The 23,442-nt window shown below is 41.3% G+C and overlaps 1 protein-coding gene across 2 annotated transcripts in view; it reads left to right on the top strand.

The window, feature by feature from the left end:
* The window catches only part of fbxl17 (F-box and leucine-rich repeat protein 17), a 231,909-nt gene that overhangs the window by 137,823 nt on the left and 70,644 nt on the right, over nt 1-23,442 (top strand). Inside the window, exon 9 of one of the 2 annotated variants that reach the window (XM_062417099.1) lies at nt 10,568-10,675. The exons of the other annotated variant lie outside the window; for it this stretch is intronic. Coding sequence (XP_062273083.1) covers nt 10,568-10,577 — 10 coding nt within the window. The 3' untranslated portion in view covers nt 10,578-10,675. Of the gene's footprint in view, nt 1-10,567; nt 10,676-23,442 lie in introns of those variants that run through there. 2 annotated transcript variants of the gene reach the window in all.

Here is a 23,442-nt window from a genome sequence, read left to right as displayed (position 1 = left end):
TCTGTGTTTCGAGTCAATCTATGAGATTCTCCCTGAGTGTATCTGACTCATTTACTTGTAATTTAACTCTTTGTATCACTTCCATATTGCCAAGCCAATCCCAAAAAAATGCATCTTTTTAATAACTGCATAAACTGTGTCAACATCTTTTAAGTTTTTTCCTTTGGATTCACAGATATACCTTAAATATTTATGAATTCACATGATGTATGTAAAATGCTACCACTTTTTCAACACTGCAGAATTCATATATTCTTGCACCCTGTAGCTCCTGTTGTGTTTATTGAAGAAGATGGATGGATGGTCACAAATATGACAGAGGGAGGAATGGAAATCAGGGAGAGTAATGATCAATGATGGACAGATGGAGCAATGAGGATGAGCTGCTTTTGAGATGGATAGACAGATAGATAGATGGAAGAATGCAAATGAATATATTTCAGAGACTTTTGAGGTAGGCCACACTCAGCAGTGAGGTGAGGAAAGGCATTGGTAAAGGTAGAAAGATTGAGATAAAGAAAAGGGATGTATAAGGAGCACAAGCACCTTGTCTGGACTTCAGCAATTACTTATTGGTTCCCTTCTCTTTCTCCATTTAATGAACCTCTCCCTCACAGCACTAACTGGTGAATAAAACTTAGTGGCTATGCAGTCATCTTTCAGTGCTTTTAGCCCGACATTTGTATCTGATTATCATTCAGAATAGAGCTGGGTGATACGGCCCATAAATCTATTCTTATTTCTATTTTTATTTATAATAAATATTTTTTCAGGCTATATCAAGATACATGGCATATCTTGATATTTTAAAATCCCTAAGATACTGTAAACTACACTAAACTACTAAATAAACTGCTGCTATAATCATGTTAAATAAAGTACTGTTACAATAAAGGTAAACTAAGTACGGTTATAACAGAGTTAAATAAAGTAATAATAAATAAAGTCCTCAACCACACCCTCACTACGCACGTATATTACACATTGCCTTATTTCTAAAGTAACAATGCTAACAAGAGTTTCCCACGTTTTGGAACAGCACCACACAAAGGCTCCCAAAAGCTATTGATTTCTAAATGAATGGATATCTGGTGTAATTTTTGGCATTAGAATGATATGTTTTTGGGTTGGCAGATGTTTTATTTGGCCTAGCCTGTACAATTATAGGGCAAGCCCTTTTAGTGCTTTGTAAATGTGTGCACTGTCTACTGTTCATAGTATGTTTTGTGGTACCTCTTGCGTCAGTCATTAATAAGAACAGTTCCTTTTTTCTTGTACTTGTATTAAAGTGACTTTGAATCTGATGATGATTCTGATAAGAATGGTGAGAGGGGGAGCACGCTTCCTGAAGATGAATAACTGATGGCAGATTGTGCAAGTGATTGAAAGGAATAGATGGAGTGATTTACAGGTGCAGTGTAGTTGGCAGTGTGATCGTGTCATCGAGGTGAACTGCACGACGAATACTTTGAGCTGTGGTCGTGTGACATTAATTTAAACATTTCCATACCTGGCACACTCATTTCACATGGGAGCACATCTGTTCGCCCTAGTAAGGGGTATAGTAGTAGTTCCCATGCATACACACACACATTCACTCACTTGTGGAGGTGTGTCCCACCTCCATCATACTCCTCTCTTCTACTCAAACAGTCAACTGAAAGACAAGTGGTATTGACAGAGGTATGCAGTTAGGGAGGCAGCACCAATGTGTTTGTCTGTGCTTGTGTTCAGCGTACAAAAAAGGGGTGTATCTGCCAATGATGGGGTCCACACTCCCAGTTGTCATTTTATAACAGCTTGTAGACAAACTCATTACATTCAACACCTGCTCCCGTCACGTACAGTGAGGGTCTGTATGCTGGCAAGCATGCAGGCAAATCAAGTGTGTGAATTTGCTGTAATTTACCCACAGTCGTCTATATTCAAGTCTTGTTTGGGAGTAACATGAGATGACTATTGTGTGTGCGTGTCTGTGTGTGCGTATATATGTACTTGTGCTTGCAAGATTTTAGATTTTTGAACCATTAAGCTTTTCTGAATGAGTGAGGAGCATCTTTTCTGTTTTGCATTTTCACTGAGTCACAAGTGAGGAGCATCAACTCCTTAAGTGATAGTCTTTTTTCCCAGGGGAAGGCACCTAAATGACCCAGACTCAAGAGTTTGTTGTCGGCTTATGAAAAAAGACAGCCAGACTGCCAGCCTCTGACAGCCCACAGCCTTAGAACCTGTCTAAAAGGTGACACCCAACTCCACCAAGTCTCTGCTTTCAGGCCATTGTTGTTGTTCCAGACCCTTTTCCTGCCTTTGTGTGTTTTGGGCACTGGGATAGAGATGTCCTCATTTAGAGAAACCTCTCAGATGTAGCACTATGTCACTGTAATGGAGGAAGTTGTTCTGAGACGTGCACAATATGTGAAAACAGTATTTTCTTTGAGCTCTTGAAGCTGCGGTACAGTCAGAGTTTATTCACAAATTAGTGGTTGATTGATACATATATTGTGGAAGGGATCGTTGTGATGGATGAGTATACTGTTGCTCCGCTCTCAGCCGTGATACAGGTGACTGCAGAGGAAATTACTATTGTAATTAGTTTTGCATCTTTACCTTTTATACGATTACAGTTGCTCTTCTTGTGCAAATATGTTAGTTTGAATCAATGTATTCAAGATAATACAGCATCAAAACAGACCAAACCGTTTATCAGATTTCACCTATTAACTTGCATTTTGTCATAATTTTATGAAATGAAATATCGAACAGATTTTAGGCGTACCAGTTAAATTTGCAAAAATGCTCCCTTTTTAAGAACAACTGAGACAAAGAAAGAGAAAAAAATAAAGAGAACAGGAGAGGTTTTGTCCCAGTCTGTGAAAGAAAGGTGAGTGTTTTTTTACAGTGCATCTCTTCATTTTGTCATTTCAACAATAAATCAAACTAAACATGATTTATTAAGATACGCCAGTGCCAGACTACTCCTAAAGATTCTGGTGAGTAAGAGATTTTGTTTTGAAGAGAAAACAGCAAAGGACACATGTCACTCTTTCCAAACGTGATGCCTCCCACATGACTGAGGGAAGTGCTATCGTAACTTTCATGGAGATCAAACATTTGTACAGAAAACCAGGCAGGTCTCACAAAAATGAAAGCATTCGAAAAACTTACACATGACATTATCAGATGTATCAAAATTGCAAAAAACAGGACTAAATGTACCACGCAGTTTATCTGTCATTCTTTTTTTTACTTTGTATGTTATGTACTTTAGATGATGATTAGGTAGAGTGTATGTCATTCACATGATCCTTTTTCTTATTTTTTCCCCTTCCTACTCTGTTGTTGCTCTTGAGGATCTTCTCTTTTTCTTATTATTTTTTTGTGTGTTTTTGTTGTTTTGCTGCTTGATGATTTCAATGCAGAATATCTCCTTTAAGAAGAAAACTCACTGGTGTCACATACAGCATATGTATGCTCTGATTAAGGCTTCATACTGGAATACATCGCCATATTCGTCAGTCCATTGGTTGTAAATAAAATAATCACAAAATACTTCTCATTTTTCTTTGTAGTGCTGCATTTTTTCCCAAATATCGCTGGGGAAAACAAAGACAGTCAGCTAATAATATTAGCATAGTTTGTGATTACCATGCAGCAGATTGAATTACCAAACACAAAACACTGAACAAAAATGGGGGATGTGGAAAAAAGAAAACAGGAGGAGGAGAGTGAGAGAGGTAGAGGAAGAAAGAGAATCAGGTTCCTACTGTACTCTTAATGTATTAGGAGCTGAGCCTCCCCACCTATAATGGGTCGGAGGGATTAGGGGGATAATCCACCATGTCTTCTCTTTTCCTCCCATCCTCGCTCCTTTTACCTTTCTTCTCATTTTCTCCCTCTTACTGTTCTGTCGCCACGAGACGCAGACAAGACAGTGCTAAAGAGAGAATCAGTACAACAATTAGCGTGCATGTGTGTGTGTGTGTGTGTGTGTGTGTGTGTGTGTATGTGAGACAACTCCGATGGGAGAATCTGAGAAGCTGAGAATAATTAGCTCCCATCTAATGCCAGGTCAGCTTTTTCTGGCATCAGTGCAGATAGCAAGCTTTGTGTATATGTGTGTATTTGTGTTTCGTTTATGGAATTTCACAGTTTCACATGTTTCCTCAATCCGCCTCTGCATGGTCATGCCCTATTCTAAACTGTTTACGTTGAGGTGAGCGCTGGCAGACAACATTGCGGTTATAGAGTTTATTCTATCCCACTGCCCTTGACCATTCTCTTAACACAGAGAACAGGCAGATAAGAGAGGATTTACACACAATACTGAAGCCATTAGCGTCTGGCTTTTTCTCCCTCTCTCTCTCTGGGGTTTGTTTAGTGTTATCAGATCCACTGGGATGTGTGGATGGCAGATTGAATGTCCACAGCCATGGAAAAGGCCAAGGATGTCTAACCTCCTATTCACACGCTGCTAGCCTCATCAACAGAGGGCCCTTTGTCCCACAGCAGTCAAGGAGATGGACAGTACAAGATAATTGCATTCGGACAATAACCGTCTCTTCTGTTTGTTTGAATGTGTGTCTCTTTGGGATGAAATGGTAGATGAGTGTTTCTGTGTGGGAGGGAGGGAGGGTGAGTGATTCTGTTTGCGTGTCTTTGTGCGCCTCAAATTTCTGTATCTGTATGCAAGTATGAATGAATGGGCTTGATAAAAGATTTTTGGAGCATGTATCCAGCAGTGAGCTGTCATCGTCTACCTCTGAGGCTGAATGCTGACTGGTGAGGACTAGACAGTGAAGTCATAACTTGACTGATAAGATTCTTCAGAAACTGCTATTAGACCCAGAAACCAGCAGGGAAGACAGCAGGGAAGCCAAAAGTATATGAATGGCAGGGAGTGAAACTGAATGGCAGCATCTGAACTATTAGGTCCCATTTCCTCCCATGATGTCATTCTTCTATGATCCAGGTGTGTTCTGTTAAACCTCAATACAAGGGAACATTAGTATGTTTGTGCTATAAAATGGTGTAAAAAGGGTTGGCATTGCATTATATTACCCTAAACTATTGATAATACACACAAAAAGTCTGTGAGGTCACCTGTATGTCTATGAAGGAACTTTTTGAAACCTTTTGATTTGGAAAAAATGCTGTTGCTGGCTGTATTTATTTAATTATTTATATGGAGCAAGAAACCCACATTTGATTATAGGGTTAAGCTGAGAGTAACATCAATAGAGTGATAGGGTTACACATTTGTCAATCATTCAAACATACCCCTAAATATAGCCCTAGTTAAACCATAATGATGTTCTTGGAGCAACACAAATATTCTTAAATCACACCAATATGACATTATTTCATGATAATGCACACAGGACAAATGGCAGTACATTAAAATGAAAATAGTTAATATCACAAATAATTTATAAACTTTATGTGGAGCTTTTCATTTAAATGGCACACAGTCAAGACTCATTTGTTTCTTAGCTTATTTATTTGTTAGTTGTGGTGGTGGAGTGCCTGCATCTAGTGAATGCATCTGAAATGCTTCAGTTTTTGACTTTCAATATTTATCTCTAGAGGACAACTATAAACCATGTAAGCACTAAATATGAATTATACTTGAGTCCCCTGTCTAAAAATCCCAAAATATAAAGCACATTTCACTCAAAGTCTGCATTGTATCTGATTTGAAAAACAGGACCATATGATGTTCACTTTTTACTAATTGGCTCATGTCAGATATTCCAAACACTTTTGAACTGCAATGCTTGTGTGAACATTGCCACCTTTGACCCGAAGAACACCGCCTATTATGGTCCCTCTACATTGCTCCCAGTTGTACAGTATCACATTAATATAAAGCACTGTTGCTTAATGTACTTCTTAAGGCATGATGATGGGGGTAGGGGGAGATTGTTTTGGTTCTGTAATGAATAGAGTGGTCCGGGGAAGAACGTCAGCCACTGTTGTCAATTATCACTACTCTCCATGAGCCATGCTTGACAGAGAAGAACCACAGCCGGCGCCTGGATCACTTTCTCACTCACTCCGCCTTTCCTTCCTCAGTCTTTCTCCCATTCATTCTCCGCAGCTTGAGCTGAGTCCCATTGTGCCTCCGTCTCTCGGCTTTCCCTCCACCTTTCCTTTCAGACGTTAACCCACTCCTTTTAAGTCTAGCTTATTCTTGGCTGCACCCTTTTTTTTAGTTACATTGTAAGTGTATACATATATTTTCTTCATTGTAGTATTTCTGTTGCTATATCTTCTCTTCTCTTCTCTTCTCTTCTCTTCTCTTCTCTTCTCTTCTCTTCTCTTCTCTTCTCTTCTCTTCTCTTCTCTTCTCTTCTCTTCTCTTCTCTTCTCTTCTCTTCTCTTCTCTTCTCTTTCCTTTCCTTTCCTTTCCTTTCCTTTCCTTTCCTTTCCTTTCCTTTCCTTTCCTTTCCTTTCCTTTCCTTTCCTTTCCTTTCCTTTCCTTTCCTTTCCTTTCCTTTCCTTTCCTTTCCTTTCCACTCCTCTCCTCTCCTCTCCTCTCCTCTCCTCTCCTCTCCTCTCCTCTCCTCTCCTCTCCTCTCCTCTCCTCTCCTCTCCTCTCCTCTCCTCTCCCCATCATATATTTGCCTCCACAGAGGGTGTAGTGGGGTTGACAGGCAGTGAGCTCACAGTTGTAACCTCCCTGCCACCATGCCAGGCGAGGCGCCACTTGAGGGTTTGGCTGCAGATTGAATAGCTCCCAAAGATGTCATATCCAGACAGCCTCCCTGAATTACATTTCCTGGTCTTCCCTGCCTGGCTGCCTGCATGCCTCCACCAATCAAATAGCCCGGAGTTGCCATGTGGCTGCCCGTTCCACTCTCTCCAAATTCCCTGTATCTTTCTTATTTTCTCTCTTTACCTCATCCCACAGCTCCTCCACTTACAATCTCTGGGGTGTGTCCCTCACAGAAATTATTCCTTCACCACTTGGTGTGCAATCCAACCACTGCGAGGCAGACCAGCAGATGGGCATTCTGATTGGCTGTCAGCTTATGTTTATTTCCTTGTTGTTGGGATGTCAGATGAGATAAAACATTGTTCTGCTGCATTTGTCATGTTCTCTCAGAGTGGGGTTCATAAGAAAGAAGAATAAGAAAAGTTTAGGTTATAGGACATGTGGTGGAACAGATTTGCCCACGGCTGTCAGAGGTGTCCCACTGCATTATCTCTTCAACACGTTTTCCTCTTGACTTTTCTTATTTTTTACCATCTGTCTTTGTGAGACACTTCATAGGGATTATACCTCAGCCATGCACAGATTCAACAATGTTAATAGAGCCTAATCATCCAGAAAAAGTGCCACAGATTAATGAATATGGTAGCATAATATGACTATTGCTTCTATTACTGCAGCTATTAGATCGCTCACAAACTTCTCTGTGAAAGAAAAATTGGCAGAGAAGAGGGGATTTTGACATTTGAGTAAAAATAATACCTTCAAAGTGTACAAAGTATATACTGTATACACACAGGGTTTCAACTGGAAATTCAATACTCATGTGTTTGGTTCATTCCAGTGATTCTCATTGTGGTTTTCTTGTCACTGTGTATGACCTGATCTGGCCAGAAGGTGGGTTATGTGAGCTGGAGGAGAAAAGGAGCCCAGTGAGGTTTCATTGTGAAGGAGAGGAATAGACCCTCAGCTCATATAGCTGTCCCTCCCTAAATTGATAAATGAGGAACAGCTTCATGTGGAAAACACCGCAGATACACACTCGCTTGCAGAAACTTGTGCTGATAAACACACACGAAAATACTCAGGCACACAAGCATCCAAGTGCACCCTCTGGAAGTAGATGGAGTTTGGCTTTCCACACTAACAAACAGGTGGTGGATTTGACATTCATACTCGCACACATCCAGACACACACACATACATAAACACACACACCCACCTCAGGTGGTGGAATGGGCTCCCATGCTGGGTGGGTATCAAAGCCGAGACATAAAACTGAACTGGCAGACTGGGAGCCGTACCACTCCAGCCCTCCAGTCTGCTGCTTTTTGGAATTTATGTGTACGTCTGTGTGTGTGTGCATAGTTGTTTAAGCATGTGTGAAAGTAATGTATGCAAGGAAGTGATTTTTGCTCACGTACTAGTGTGTGTCTTTGTGCACAAAACTTCTTTTTCAGGTTTTTGCTTCTGTTTTTCAGATCAGCTCTCTAGCTTTTGGCAGAGACCTTTCTCTGCCTGTCCTTGAATGTAAGCTAGATACTTGAGGGTGCTGAAAAGTTGTTGGAATACAAAGAGTATTATTGCGGGTTGAAATATGTTAGTCTTTATGAGGACGCATTATCACCCTGCACAATTAGGATTGTCTGAATTTACCCTAGATGACATCACCTCGCATGACAGAGGCGGCGAACAAGGCATGGCCAGGTTTTCTTTTACTGTGATAATGGGGTAAAAAGGAGACATGTGCACAACCGCTTACTCATGCACGCACACCTGCGTATACTCAAACACACAGCCACACAGTTTTACACACACATTTGCACGTCATGTATGCTGACTATGTATCACAGCATGCTGATTCTTATACAGTCATGCAAACATGCTCACATGTCAGTGTGGTGCTTATTATGGTTGTTTATGGCAGTGGAAATTAACATTCTCTATGGTTTTGTCTCTTATGGGAGGGGATGATACGGACTATAAATCTACTTGATCTGCGTAGAGTGTCATGGCGTATTACACACCCTTTTACTGTGGCTTCATCTTGCAGCGATAGCGATACCACATCATTGCATCTACACACATACACTCACACATACACCAAAACTCACACACAGTTGGTGCACAAATCCCAGCCGCATAACTCCCTGTGTTGCCTGTCTCCGACCCATGCTGAGTGTGTAATGAGCGGAGCTTGAGTAAGATTAAGGCAGATATTGTATGGCGTTGGGGGATTGGTTACACTTTGAGCCTCAGTGTTGTGGTGGAGCGCACTACAGTGCTTCTGCTGGTTGGCTGAATGACCAGCAGGATCCCCACTGTTAGTCTCCTGACATTTGTCATAGCATTTTACTCGACACTGCTAATGTGTTTCAAGGCAAACACGTACCACCCATCAGGGGGTGTTTTTTCTTTGGAAATGTGAACACTGTCGTAAACTGTAAGGAGGCGCGCTGGGATGACGGCCATGAAAGGATGAGAGGCAGCGGTAAAGAGAAAAAGATAGTTAGGATAGAAGAGGGATTGTTAGGGAAGAGAAAGGAGGGAGTCTTAGCACGTGAGGAGGGTAAAGGGGAAGTGATTGTGAGAAGAGGACAGTGTTTTGGGGAGGATGGAATCAAAGAAAGTGCACAGGGTTTAGAGAAGTAAGAACAGAGGGAAAGAACAAGGCCTACGAGAGAAAGGGGGATAAACAGAAACAGAAAGCCTGGATGACAGACAGGAGAAAAAGGCAAGATGTTGAAATAAAGGGTTGAAAAGCACAGGATTCGAGGAAAACATTGGTCGAGGAAGAAAGAGAGGGTCCAAAGACTGTTATCATCTGGAATCTATAGAGAATAGGGGGGCAACATGAAGAGGGTATAATCACATCCATCAACAACACTGTCTATTAAAGCCTGTGCTTCTCCTACTTTGTCTTCCTCCCTCTGTCTCTCTAAACCACCAGCCCTGGTCAATTCTCCTGCTCGCTAAAGAGAAGATCTTTGTAAGGATGATGACTGTAATATCAATTGTTATGTGAAGGGAAGAGAACAAAGGCGATACATCTGGTTTTCTATCCTCTTGGACTATATTCTTATCCTTTCCCTCGTGTTTTCAGGTAAATGTACTGCTTATTGACTCCTATACAAAGAAAGCTTTTGATAGATAGAATAGATTACAACTTTATTGTCCACCAAGGTGGAAAATAGTATTTGGCCCCTGTGCAGTTCATTAAAACATACACACAGCATGTAATAACAATACTGACAATATAAATACTCCAGTTAATAATATATTATACACACAATTTAAGAAAATACATTAGGTAAAGAACAAAAATATTTGCTGAACCATTTGTTTTTGTTTGTTTTTCTACAAACGATAGAATTTTAATTTTATTGTTATAGTTTTTTTTTTTTTTTTTTTTTACAATTTCCCCACACACAGAAATTATTGGATGCTGGTCAGTACAGATATCAGTAAAAGAGCACAGAAAATGTTTCCAGTAACAGAAGATGAAAAGAAAAATGGTGAGAAAGTAAAAACAAACATGACATTAAAGTTTTGTGAGACAAATAATATGTATTTTTAAAAATCACATATTCCCCTTTTTTAAAGATCAAAATACAATGAATGGATAAAAAAGTAAATAATGAGTCCTACTTATGGAGTACTTACAGTACAGTATGTACATAAAAGCACCTAACCCCCCCCCCCTTCTCTCTCTGTCTCCTCACCCATTCTCATCTGTCCTCCTCTCGCCTAAGCTCTGTCTGCTTAGCCAGTGATAAGCCACTGGAGCGTCGCCTGGTTGAGACTGCTTTAACAAATTCACTTTGCTATCAAGCTAATAGGATTTTGTTTCTTCAGCCCATGCTAAAGATGGCATCTTTGGACATGAGGAGAAAGAGATGAGGCTGTGTGATGAAGAGGCGTTGTGAAGCAGAGACGACAGCAACTTGAAGCAAAGGGATAAACTACACGCCCCTCTCCCTTTCTTTCCCATCTCATCCTCCCTCCTTCCCTCCTTCCCTCCTTCCCTCCTTCCTCCTCCTCGTTCTTCTCCTATAGCATGAAAATCTCCTCACTCTTTCTTGGCACGGGATCAAACGGCATGTTCCGTGGGGAAATTCATTTAGGATTCTGGCTTTTTCGAAGGGGTATTTTTGGCCAATGAGCTGGCGAGCCAAGCAACATCTGTTTTCATGAATATCTAATGGTTGTGTGTCACAGGAGTCAAATGCCTGCTCTGAGAGATGCTCCCACTGTTATTACCATCATAGTTATTTAGCCACCAGTTTCTCATTAGGGTCTGTCTTTCTAATGTCCCCATGGAGGGAACAATTGGATTAGCAGCTAGTTTAAACAGTAAATGCTGGGGACCTCTCCTTCACTTTAGAGATTATTTATTTGTATATGTGTTGGTTTTATTTGTAGTGCACCATGTGTGTTTTATTGCTTATGTGTGATACTTTAATATTATGATAACACTGCCAAGATAATCAAACAGGACAATTCAGTGATGATACTGAGTAGGAGTAGGTGAAGAGATAATAAGAATGCTATCATTAAACCCTCTCATTAGAAACTGTAAGCAAAAACTCAACCTTGTGGTTTGTGTAATAGCAGCTTTCTCACACTTCTTTTAGGCTGCTGATAGGGCAACACAGTGTTAAAGTGTTATAGTTGCATATGTTACTATGGAGACAGTGGCAGACAGGAGTCACGGTCAGGTCAATGGGGTGTCTCCAAACATCAGTCAGAGGTCAAGATTCAAGTAATAGATGCTAGCATGAACCACAGCTTGAAATCCATTTAGGCTGTTAATTTTTTTATTATTATTATTATTATTATTATTATTATTATTATTATTATTATTATTATTATTAGGGCCCGAGCGGCGACTGCAAGTCGCCTGGCGAAAGCCCTGTTATTCGTTCATGCCCCAACGTGCAAGTGACCCCAAAGTGCAAGTGACCCCAAAGTAATCAAGTAATCAAGTAATCATGTGGTATGGAAGACCCCCGGGGAAAAATGCTATATTGAAATTGTAATGTTTATTATTAGGGCCCGAGCGGCGACTGCAAGTTGCCTGGCGAAAGCCCTATTGAAATTGTAATGTTTATTATTATTATTTTTATTATTATTATTATTATTATTATTATTATTATTATTATTATTATTATTAGGGCCCGAGCCGCGACTGCAAGTCGCCTGGCGAAAGCCCTATTGAAATTGTAATGTTTATTATTATTATTATTATTATTATTATTATTATTATTATTCTTCCGACATTTCGTGCCCCAATTTCGCCCCTTTCCCAATTGCGAAAATGCTTATACTTTTGCACGGACGTCCGGCCTAATCCGAAATTCGATATTTTTGGGTGGTCGCACATGGTCGACGCAGAATGGCGGAATAGCGCCCCCTACAAAGTCCAAAAATGCCCATAGGGAATTTTGCTAACTTTGTCCTATGCTCACAAAATTTGGTACACATATGTATTATACCCACATATGCAAAAAAGCTTCTTGACCTCATGACCCCAACCCAACAGGAAGTCGGCCATTTTGGTTTTGATTTTTTCCCGCCTAAAATTAACTCCTCCCACAGCGTTCGCCCAATCAAGTTCAAATTAGGTACGCAACATCTCCAGACCTAGCTGAGCTTAAATTGTACTCTGCGCATCCGTAGGTCAAAGGGCGTGTCTGCCAGGGCTCAACTAACTTTGGCGTGCCATGTACATACGAGTGGCTCTCACGCCCACATACTTCATCCAATCAGCTTGCTGGACATGATGATGGCTCCGCCCTGAACGTCCCGATATATTAACTTCCCACGTAACTCATAGCGCCCCCCCCCGGTGGTAACAGGAAGTGAACTTAAATTCATGAAAAATACATAGTTGACCCCATCAACTTCATTCCACTTCTAAAACATGCAGAACCAGTTGGTGAAGCTACATTATGAACACTGTGAAGCTACGAGTAATGGCGTCCCTGTGGGGGCGTGGCTACCATCAATTCCTCGCCATGAAAATACGTTTGGCTTTTTGATGGCTTTATTGAACACGTATCATCATGAAAATTGATACACAGGTCCAGGGTGGACACCTCTTCCATCTGATAGGGGTGTCGCTCATGTCACCCCCTAGTGGAAACAGGAAGTGCCATTTTTTGCATCAACATTGTCCGATTTCCACGAAACTTCACGTGTGTGATGAGGGACTGACCCTGAACACACCTGCACGCATCCCATTACTGCCCCCTGGTGGATGAACCATCAAATGCTCATAACTCCCTCTTGCTTTGTCGGATTCACTCCAAACTTCAAATGAGTGATGAGGGGCCGCCCCTGAACGCACCACACCACATGTGCTGACTGCCCCCTGGTGGATGAACCATTAACTACTCATAACTCCCTCATGCTTTGTCCAATTCACTCCAAACTTCACATGAGTGATGAGGGGCCGCCCCTGAACGCACCACACCACATTTGGTGACTGCCCCCTGGTGGATGAACCATTAACTGCTCATAACTCCTTCATGCTTTGTCCAATTCACTCCAAACTTCACATGACTGATGAGTGGCCGCCCTGAACACACCAGACCACACCAGACCATATGTGTAACTACCTGTGACGGCCCCCTACTGGATGAACGAAACATTGCATTTTTGGCCTCCTTCCAGGTTTTTTCTCACTTTCTGCTTCACGCCACAGCCCCGCCATGCCTCAGGCCCCCCGGTGGCATGGGTGAGCGAGGGCCCGCCATCGCCGCTTGCGGCTTTAATTATTATTATTATTATCATTATTATTATTCTTCCGACATTTCGTGCCCCAATTTCGCCCCTTTCCCAAATGCGAAAATGCTTATACTTTTGCACGGACGTCCGGCCTTATCCGAAATTCGATATTTTTGGGTGGTCGCAAATGGTCGACGCAGAATGGCGGAATAGCGCCCCCTACAAAGTCCAAAAATGCCCATAGGGAATTTTGCTAACTTTGTCCTATGCTCACAAAATTCGGTACACATATGTATTATACCCACATATGCAAAAAAGCCTCTTGACCTCATGACCTCAACCCAACAGGAAGTCGGCCATTTTGGTTTTGATTTTTCCCGCCTAAAATTAACTCATCCCACAGCGTTCGCCCGATCAAGTTCAAATTAGGTATGCAACATCTCCAGACCTAGCTGAGCTTAAGTTGTGCTCTGCGCATCCGTAGGTCAAAGGGCGGGTCTGCCAGGGCTCAACTAACTTTGGCGTGCTCGCCATGTACATACGAGTGGCTCTCACGCCCACATACTTCATCCAATCAGCTTCAAACTTGCTGGACATGATGATGGCTCCGCCCTGAACGTCCCAATATATTAACTTCCCATGTAACTCATAGCTCCCCCCGGTGGTAACAGGAAGTTAACTAAGATTCATTAAAATTACATACTTTGCCCCATCAACTTCATTCAGAACCAGTTGGTGAAGCTACATTATGAAGACTGTGAAGCTACGAGTAATGGCGTCCGTGTGGCGACGCGGCGACCATCAATTCCTCGCCATGAAAATACGTTTGGCTTTTTGATGGCTTTATTGAACTCGTATCATCATGAAAATTGGTACACAGGTCCAGGGTGCCGACCTCAACGTCTCCATTCGCTCATAGGCGATCTCACTCGTGTCGCCCCCTAGTGGAAACAGGAAGTGCCATATTTTACATCATCATTGTGCGATTTCCACAAAACTTCACATGTGTAATCACTGTCCCACCCTGAACGCAACCGCTTGTGTTTTGTTACACTCTACTGCCCCCTGGTGGATGAACCATCAACCTCTCATAACTCCTTCATGCTTTGTCCAATTCACTCCAAACTTCACATGACTGATGAGTGGCCGCCCTGAACACACCAAAACACACCAGACCATATGTGTAACTACCTGTGACGGCCCCCTACTGGATGAACGAAACATTGCATTTTTGGCCTCCATCCAGGTTTTTTCTCACTTTCTGCTTCACGCCACAGCCCCGCCATGCCTCAGGCCCCGCGGTGGCATGGGTGAGCGAGGGCCCGCCATCGCCGCTTGCGGCTTTAATTATTATTATTATTATTATTATTATTATTATTATTATTATTATTATTATTATTATTATTATTATGTTTTAAATTACATTTGAAAGCTTGAAAACACATTTTATCCATACACTGCACTTATACCTTTTCTAGTTGACTCACCAGCACAGTGCTGTGACCTCATTTTGCCATTATTTGGAGAGCTCTGTTTAGCTGGCACATCATTTTCCAACTTTGTGTGTACTGTGTGTGTGTGTTTGTGTGTGCAGTTGTGTTTGTGTGTGTGGTATTGATGATCCTTAGATCATTATACTAGACATGTTGAACTAGTTTCATGGACGACCTAACGTCTCGTAAAATGATGAGACAGAGTGTGACGCTGTGATCTGGCATAGCTGTGGTTTTAATGCGGTTGTCTCGCCCGGTCCCTTTTAAGCACTCTTTACTTTCACACTCCTCCTCTTTTTCTTGTGTTCTCCTTGTCCTGATCTCTTGCGCTTTCTTTTGCTCTTTATGTACGTGGAGTTTTTTTTGTCTTTCTTTCTTTTTGTTATACTTTCAGTCACAGGCTGTCATACCATGTCTTTTCACTCTCAAGAGAAAAATATAAAGTACTGTAACTTTTGAGGAAGAGTAACAACCTCAGTGACAGAAAACACAACGTGTGCAAATCCAAATAAAGGATGACCAAAGCCAGTGGACAAGGAGGTTAAGCTGCACTGGAGAAGAGCACACATTTTCACCATCGATCAGCTGCCTTGACCAGTTCTGTATGAACTGTCTCTGCTCTCCCCAAATCTTTTGAACAGTGTGAGTCCATTGATTGTGAGGCTTTGTCATCCTGGTGTGTGTGCCCGTAAACCAGAGATCCTAATGAGGCTGAGTCCATCCAGCAGAGTAGTAGCAGTGAGCCTTTGCACCAAAAATGTAACAGCTCATTCCTTCTCAACAGGAGCCGTCTTATGAGGCAAATTCTGCATAATTAAAGCTAGTCTGTGTAATTGAGGTATGCCTCTCTCTATCGTAGGAGCAAGGAAATGACATGCTGCAATATGACTTGTTGGGCCATTGTACAAAATTTGTTGTGGTATAATTCAGTGGCCTCCCACTCACCCTCCTTCCTTCCCTCCTTCCTTCTATGTTCATTGCCCTTCTCCCTTCCTCTTCATATCCATTAGCCTAATGAACACCCTCCAATTTCCTGCCACCGGGACAAACATGGCACACAGTATTGTTCTCTTATACTCATCTCTTCTCGTCTCGTCTTGTCTCATCTTGTCTCATCTTGTCTCTTCTCTTGGCTTCTCTTGGCTTCTCTTCTCCTCTGTGTCTACATATTTATATATATATGTGTGTCCAAGTGATTTGCGCACATGCCTGCATGTGTGTATCGTGTTTGCATATATGTGTGTTTGACAGAGAAAGCGAGCAGGAGAGAATGCGTTGGTAAGCTCTCATTAAAATAGATGGCGGTAATCAAAGTGCAGAGCAATTAGCCATGGCTGAGTGGGTGGAGGGTGTATACTGTGTGTTACTGTGTGTTACTGTGTGTTACTGTGTGTTACTGTGTGCCACTGTGTCAGGTCTATTGGTAAACATTGTGATAGTTCACCTCTTGCTACATGTGGACACGGAGCAGAAGAGTTAAGATATGCAGCCCTGAGGGGCATGCTCAGCTCAATTTATCACAGTCAGACTGGCTGTTTCCTTTAGTGCCCGAAACAAGATTCTATTATTAGCTGGTAGTTATTTGTTTTATTATCTTCTCTGGAGAAATCACATTTAATCATAGCAAAATGCTACTCTATGTTTTTGACAGGATTTCAGTGAAATAACATTGTTTCAGTGTCCTAAAGTGAAAAAAAGCTAAACTTACTTTTCTCATCAATTAATACCTGTCTGTGTTTTATGAAAACTGTGTTTTTGTTAAAATGAGTGAGAGAATCTCCCAGTGTATGAAGTGAACAATTCCTATAAAGAGTTATTTGAAAAATGAGTGTCCCTCTCTTGAAGGGGTTAAGGTTTATAACAGAAACGTTCTCAGTTCACTCCCAGTCTGAGACCTTTTGTTGCATGTCGCACCATTCTCTTACTCCCAGTGTTCCTATGTGTATCTGCATTTTCACTTTAATAAAACCAAAATGCAGGTAAAAAATAAATTGATTTTCTTTGAAAAATTGCACTGGTAGTTTCTTTTTAACTTGTTTGAATAAGATTATAATTTAATGACTTGATTACAGAGAAAACTGGCTTGGGAACAAGATATTCTGCAGTAAAACCAAAATGGAAGCTCTTTTGTGTTCACAATGCTACAATTTACAAAAACATACAAAGCTGAGCTGAAGCTTTTTTCTACAGCCACCTGACTGCATGTAATACAGAAATATGTGATGCACCAGAAAGCAGATGCATCCACTGCTTTTATTCCCCACGGTGACATCTATCATGGGCAACCATCTCTAACCTAACCGTTCGTTTCGCAGAGGCAGAGCTCCACTAACTTTCTCTCCTGCAGTAACACACACACACACGCACAAACACGCACAAACAGACATCCCTCTGTCAACTCAGACCTTAGGCTGTAAGTGTTATCATCATCTGCCATGGGGCAGTGCTCATCTTCTCCTGAGTTATTTATTGTGTTATGGCTGCAGTGGGCAGACCGTAGAGGCAGATAAGGGCATGGCATTACTTTACAGAACCAAGTTCATTTACAGGTGAGTATCTCACTTGCATGTCCTCGGGGAGAAGCCGCTTAGGTACCACTGAGAAAGGGACTGCAATGGCAGGGCAGAGTGAGGAGCTATCAGAGATCCACATTGTGTGAGCGGTGTCAGGCCAGTTTGGTTTTCGCTGGCAACCACGAAGCTGCTTTAAAATGCTGTTTGTGCATGAGCATCACGGACGCTCGTCAGCGTTGGCAAGGCAACAGGCTGTCCATTTGGGTGAGCTTCAAGTGAATAACTGCCACTTAACCTCACAAAGTGCTTAGCTGTTTTTTTCCCTCTGGCTTTTGATGGACAATTCGACTGGTCTTTGAGTGACACTTGTTTTTGGAAATGGTGCAATTGTTTGGCTAATGAATGTAACAGCCAAGAGTTTACGGGTAAGTTTGTATCAAAAATCTCCAGACGTGTAATGCACTTTTGAAGTCTGTATTACTAAATGTATACCTCTAGAACAGCTGAATGACCATTTTCTCAGAGCAAGACTGTTTCGACAGTTCTAAGTAATAACATATTTTGGTGGGGGGGGGGGGGGGGGGGGGGGGGTTTATTGAAAAGAAGTAAACAGCCTCTCTAGGAGATGGAACAAGAAAAAAAAAAAAAAGTTTAAAAATTTGGGCACCCTAAATAATCAGTACTTAGGGACAAACCCTCTGATATCATGGCTTACAAACGCTTTTTGTAGCCAGTTAAAAGTTGATATGTTCTTGTATTTGAGATTTTCTCCCATTCTTCCTTGCAACGGGCTTCTAGTTCTGCGTTATTCTTGGTCCATCTTGCGTGCACTTTTAAGATCTATCCACAGGTTTTCAATTATTTTTAAGTCAGGACAATATGAGGGCCATTCCAAAACTTTCAGCTTGCGTCTCTTGAGGTAGTCCATGTTGGATTTCGAGGTATATTTGGGATCATTATCCTGTTTTTCAGCTTCAGCTTTTTTACATATGTTGTGATGTTTGCTCCCAGAATTTGCTGGTATTTAGTGGAATCCATTCTTCCCTCTACCTAGTCTGACTCTTCGGATGTGGATCGTGTGTATAAGCCTAACCATTGGCCGGCTATTTCAGTTGGAATTCTCCGCTTCTGCTATTGGCGTGTTACCCTTTTCAAAATCCCTGTTGCTACAGGAAACAGCAACAACCTCCAAGGTAGCAACTTACACACTGAATATGGCAAGTTTTTTCAGACCTGCCTGGTTCTTTTAGTGAATGGTTGTAAAGGTATACAAAGAATATGCCTACAAGATTTGCTGTATAACATGGATCTTCTTGCATATTCTCCCACCGGTTATGGAAAAAAGTTTGATATTCTAAGCATGGCCTGTCGTGCAGTGAGCTAGCAAGGGTAATCACTGTGGCATGAAAATGCCATGGTTTTGTTATTGTCCCCTTTGGTTGGGATAATGGAGGACTCAGTGAAAACCCTGCAGTCAAGGGTGCTGCTTATGCTGTGTAAGATCCAGACACAAACGAGTAAATAGCTGCTGGCCAGTACTCCATTTTCTATGGATCTTCTGAAACATTAGTTGGAAAAGATAGATGGAGTGTGATAATGCAGATGACCATGTTTCAAGAACATGCAAGGGCACCATTGCTGCATTCTCAGCTTAGTTCTGCCCAAGACGATTGTGATTTGTTTAAAGACATATAAACAAATCAGATAACTTTTTTATCCCTATAGCAGGATAATAATATGTGCAGCCAGATCTCTTTCCAGCGCTTAAATGAAATGTGGAGAAAGGTCTAACTATGCAAGACTACCCTCCACCCATACAGTGTTTTCAATACCACTGGCTACAGCACAACCCCAAAGTATGACAGATGATGGTAGATGATGGATGATAGATCCACCCTGTGCTTAACACATTGGCAAGGTGTTCTTTTCATGAAATGCCGCTCCTTTTTTTCTTTGAACATACCTTTGTTGATTGTGTCCAAAGAGTTTTATTTTAACTTCCTGAGTTCACAGCTCTTGTTTCCAGAACACATCAAGCTAAATGTTTCGTTGCATACTTCTGATGTTGGATTTTATGATGAGGACACAGGTAAGGTTTTCAAGCATCGCTGCACAGTGGAATGGTGCACCACCACTCCTGAGTCTGCTAAATCTCCTGCAGTGTTGGTTTTTTTTTCAATCAAAATGGGGGTTTTGATTTGCCTTTCTGACCAGCATATGAGCAGTTCTCTCAGAGTTGTCTTGATCTTCCAGATCTCTTCTTGACCACCAAAGCTCCCCTAAACTGCCACCCCTTAATTACAGTTTGACAACACTTTGCTATCTTCTTGTAGCCTTCCCCTGCATTGTGGGCATATATAACTTCAATTTTCAGAGTCTTGCACAGCTGCTTAAAGGAACCCACGTTTGCTGAGTCTTTGTACAATGTTTGAAGAGTCAGACTATTGGTTAAGCTTTGAAACTGGCACCATCTTACTTTTCCTAATAACAATTGTTGACATGTCTCAGGCCTAACGAGTTTATTAAGGCCTGAGACCGTGTACAAATAATCTGAGAATTCTGAAATCTTAATCCCAAACTTTTGCACATGCCACAATGGTGTTTTAATTTACTTATTTATTTATTTTATTATTTTTGTTTCATTTTGACATAAATAAAAGTGGATAAGGAAAAGTGCATTCATCTTTGCTTAAAAATAGTGTGTTTTTTCCCCATATACTATAGAGGCTATGTTTACATCTTTTAAAATTTAAAATCTCCAAAATATGTTATTTGTCAATGGGTGCACAAACTTTTGCATACAACTGGGTATCTAAGCTTTTTCCACTTAGTAGAGTATTAGATGTATCAACCTTGCCAGTACTGTATACTTGGAAAAAAAACAACCTTCACTGAGTATTAGATTAAGACATAATCACACATAAGGACCTTGCTGTTTCTGTTGGCCTGCGAAAATGTGCTCATTCAGTGCTTGCATGTTTCTTTCCCAGACAAACAAAAAGCACAGGTTGGACAGGAAAGCTGAGGAAGACAGGCATTTATGGCTTCAGTTATGACCCCATCGGCACATTTTTGAGCAGGCAGATGACAAGCTGCTGGATCACCCTGCCGTATTGCAGAGTCGTTTCAAAACATGATTAACGGTGGTGGAACACAATAGGAATGTGATTCTCATTTGAGCGGTGGGTACGGCAGGCTAGCCTGGGAAATCATCCAGGCCCTAATTGCCAAAGCAGACCCTGATTCAGACGGCTGGAACTTACACACACAGATGCACACACAAGCACACATGCACACATGGACACTCAAACAGATACAGATACAAACTGTATCTTTCAGTCTTGGCTTCTGATTTTATGATTTTGTAATCTTATCATAACAATAAACAAGCATGAGATGTCTCTATAAACCCAGTCATAGAACCATTTTAGTTCCTCAGTAGTGAATTGGAACTTTTTTCAGTGTATAAATGTTCTCTATTGTGAGGTATGAATTAACACTAGGGATGCACCGAAAATTCGGCCACCGAAGATCTTCGGCCGAAATACTTTTATCACCGAAACAACACGCCCGAAACAGCTAACTAAAGAGATCAGCTCCTCTGATGCATCTGTAGCAGACGTTATTCCTTTAATTGCAGCACTAAAGTGAAGTACACTCTTAGAGTCTGTCAGCACACGTTTCACTGAGATCTATTTGGATCCTCTGCACTTCATTGCGACTGTACTTGATCCGCGTTATAAAGATCATTACCTGGATGTGGGATTAAAGCAGCGCGCACCAGAAATGATCCGGGCCGCGATGGATGCGGAGAACCCGCTTGGAGACGGAGAAGCGCACAGCACAGGAGAAGGTGTGTGTGTGTTTGTGTGACTATAAATGCAGCGTGTGTGAGAGTAAAGCATCCTTATAGCTCTGTGTTGCTGCTTATTAGACCGACACCGATCGCATCCCCCCACCCCCCCACCCCACCCCGGACCAATACCAATCGCACCCCTCCACCAAGTGTAATGATATTTTTAACTTAATTTAATTTTATATTGTGCATTGTTGTAATGTCAGTGCTAAATAAATGTTTTCATACTTTTGTAATTGATTTATTCTTTGAATTGCAATGCCTTGAGTTTAGTACACAGTCATAGCCATAAATGCAATGGTACTAATAATTGGCATAATAATTTATTTCGGTGTTTCGGTTTTCGGCCTTGGTTTCCTCATTTTCGGTTTTTGGTTTCGGCCATGAATTTTCATTTCGGTGCATCCCTAATTAACACATTTTCATTGTTTTAAAACATATGTTATTGTTGAATGTATTTTGAAATACACAAACTAAAAGACATGTATTTGGGAAAATATTGCATTCACAAAGTAACATGTTTTGGAGAGATAGTTTTTCTTTCCTTTTTATTTTTTCATCATCATGACATCCACAACATTCATAGTAAATGCTGACAAAACTTCAAATTTGATAAGGTATGATGATTACTGTGAAAGATTATTTAGTTTGCGGAATTGTCAATTTAAGTTGACCTGATGCGTGTTTTTTGAACACAACACAATTTTGATTACACCCCATTCAACAGAAGAATAGTGAAAGTCTACACATATTATCGGAGGGTCAGCAATTTCAAAAGCAATGAACATGTTCCCTCTCATTCAATAAAACTTGTATTGCTTCATTTTAAGATTGTTGCTTTTCATCAGTATGGAGTATTTGCTTACTGAAGGGCTCTTTTGAGGTATTGGATATTTTTATATCGATTTATATTAGCCCAGTGAAAGAAGTCTTAAAGTTTTTTTTCGTCCACAAGATTCCAGAAAGTCAGTGGTGCACATCGTCTGAGGAAGCAGAGCCTTGCTTCCTTACACTTGTGTATGGATTTATGGGTGATATAAAGAAAATTTACAGCAAGAATCATTTTGCAAGAGCGTTCTCCTCAGAAGTATAAACCCCCATCTTGCCTTGCTCTCCTCTTCTGTGCTACTCCGCCCTTCCATTTCATTAAGCCTAAAGTCAGCCATGGAAGTCTGAAGTCTCGTCTGTCACCGCTGCTGCTGCCTCCTCCTCCTCCTTTTATGTTTTCAACCTCTCCCTAGACCTTCAACCGCTTTTCTTTATATATTTCATGCCTACTTTCTTTCTTTTTCACCCTTTTCTCTTGAAAATCATCCATTTCTATTTCCCTGCTCCCTTTGTGTAGCTTGACAGCCGTGTAATTGTGGGCCGTGTGAGGAGCGGGAATGAGACGAGGCCTTGTGTTGGTCGGCACTGTGCTAGTGTACCTACCTACAGCCATTCTCCCAGCAGCGTCTTTGTTCCGGCTCCATTGTGATCAGCTAGCTAAAGAGAAGCGCTACACATGTTGTTTGGCTAGAAGACTGTCTGCAGTCTTTGTGATAAATATGGACCTCTGTTTCTCTCAAGTATTGTTACTATTCTTCCTCTTACTGCTTGGCTGCCGGGATACCTCTGGCTGTGCTGCATAAAAGAAGATTAGTTTCACCTCTGAGAGACACATTTACACAAGCACAAATAACACACTATTCATAATGACACACACACACACACACACACACACACACACACACACACACACACACACACACACACACACACACACACACACACACACACACAAACACTTGGTTGCCCCTTACTCCCTTTGTCCCTCCTTTCTTGCCCTACATCTCCTTGTTCAGCCTCACTGTAAAGTTGCCCCAGTTTGCCGTGTATGGACATGGTACAGTAAGGTGTTTGGAAGTCCCCTATGTTCCATAGACAGCACTTTCATGACAGAACTTAAACCAGACGACGTGTTGGATTCAGTCAAAACAGTCATTGATCTATTATAATAAGCAACCAGGTGTTAAGGTAATTGCACATCTGGATGCATTTATGTAGATGAATGTGATGCTAAAAATATGACATGGTATTGTTGAGTTTCGATTAGTCAAAAATATTTTATTAACAGCATCAGAGAGTCAAAAATACTAT

The sequence above is a fragment of the Scomber scombrus genome, chromosome 4, assembly GCF_963691925.1.
Source record: "Scomber scombrus chromosome 4, fScoSco1.1, whole genome shotgun sequence".
Lineage (NCBI taxonomy): Eukaryota > Metazoa > Chordata > Actinopteri > Scombriformes > Scombridae > Scomber > Scomber scombrus.
The sequence above is the reverse complement of the archived record's forward strand: the minus strand, read 5'-3'. Positions and strand labels throughout refer to the sequence as shown.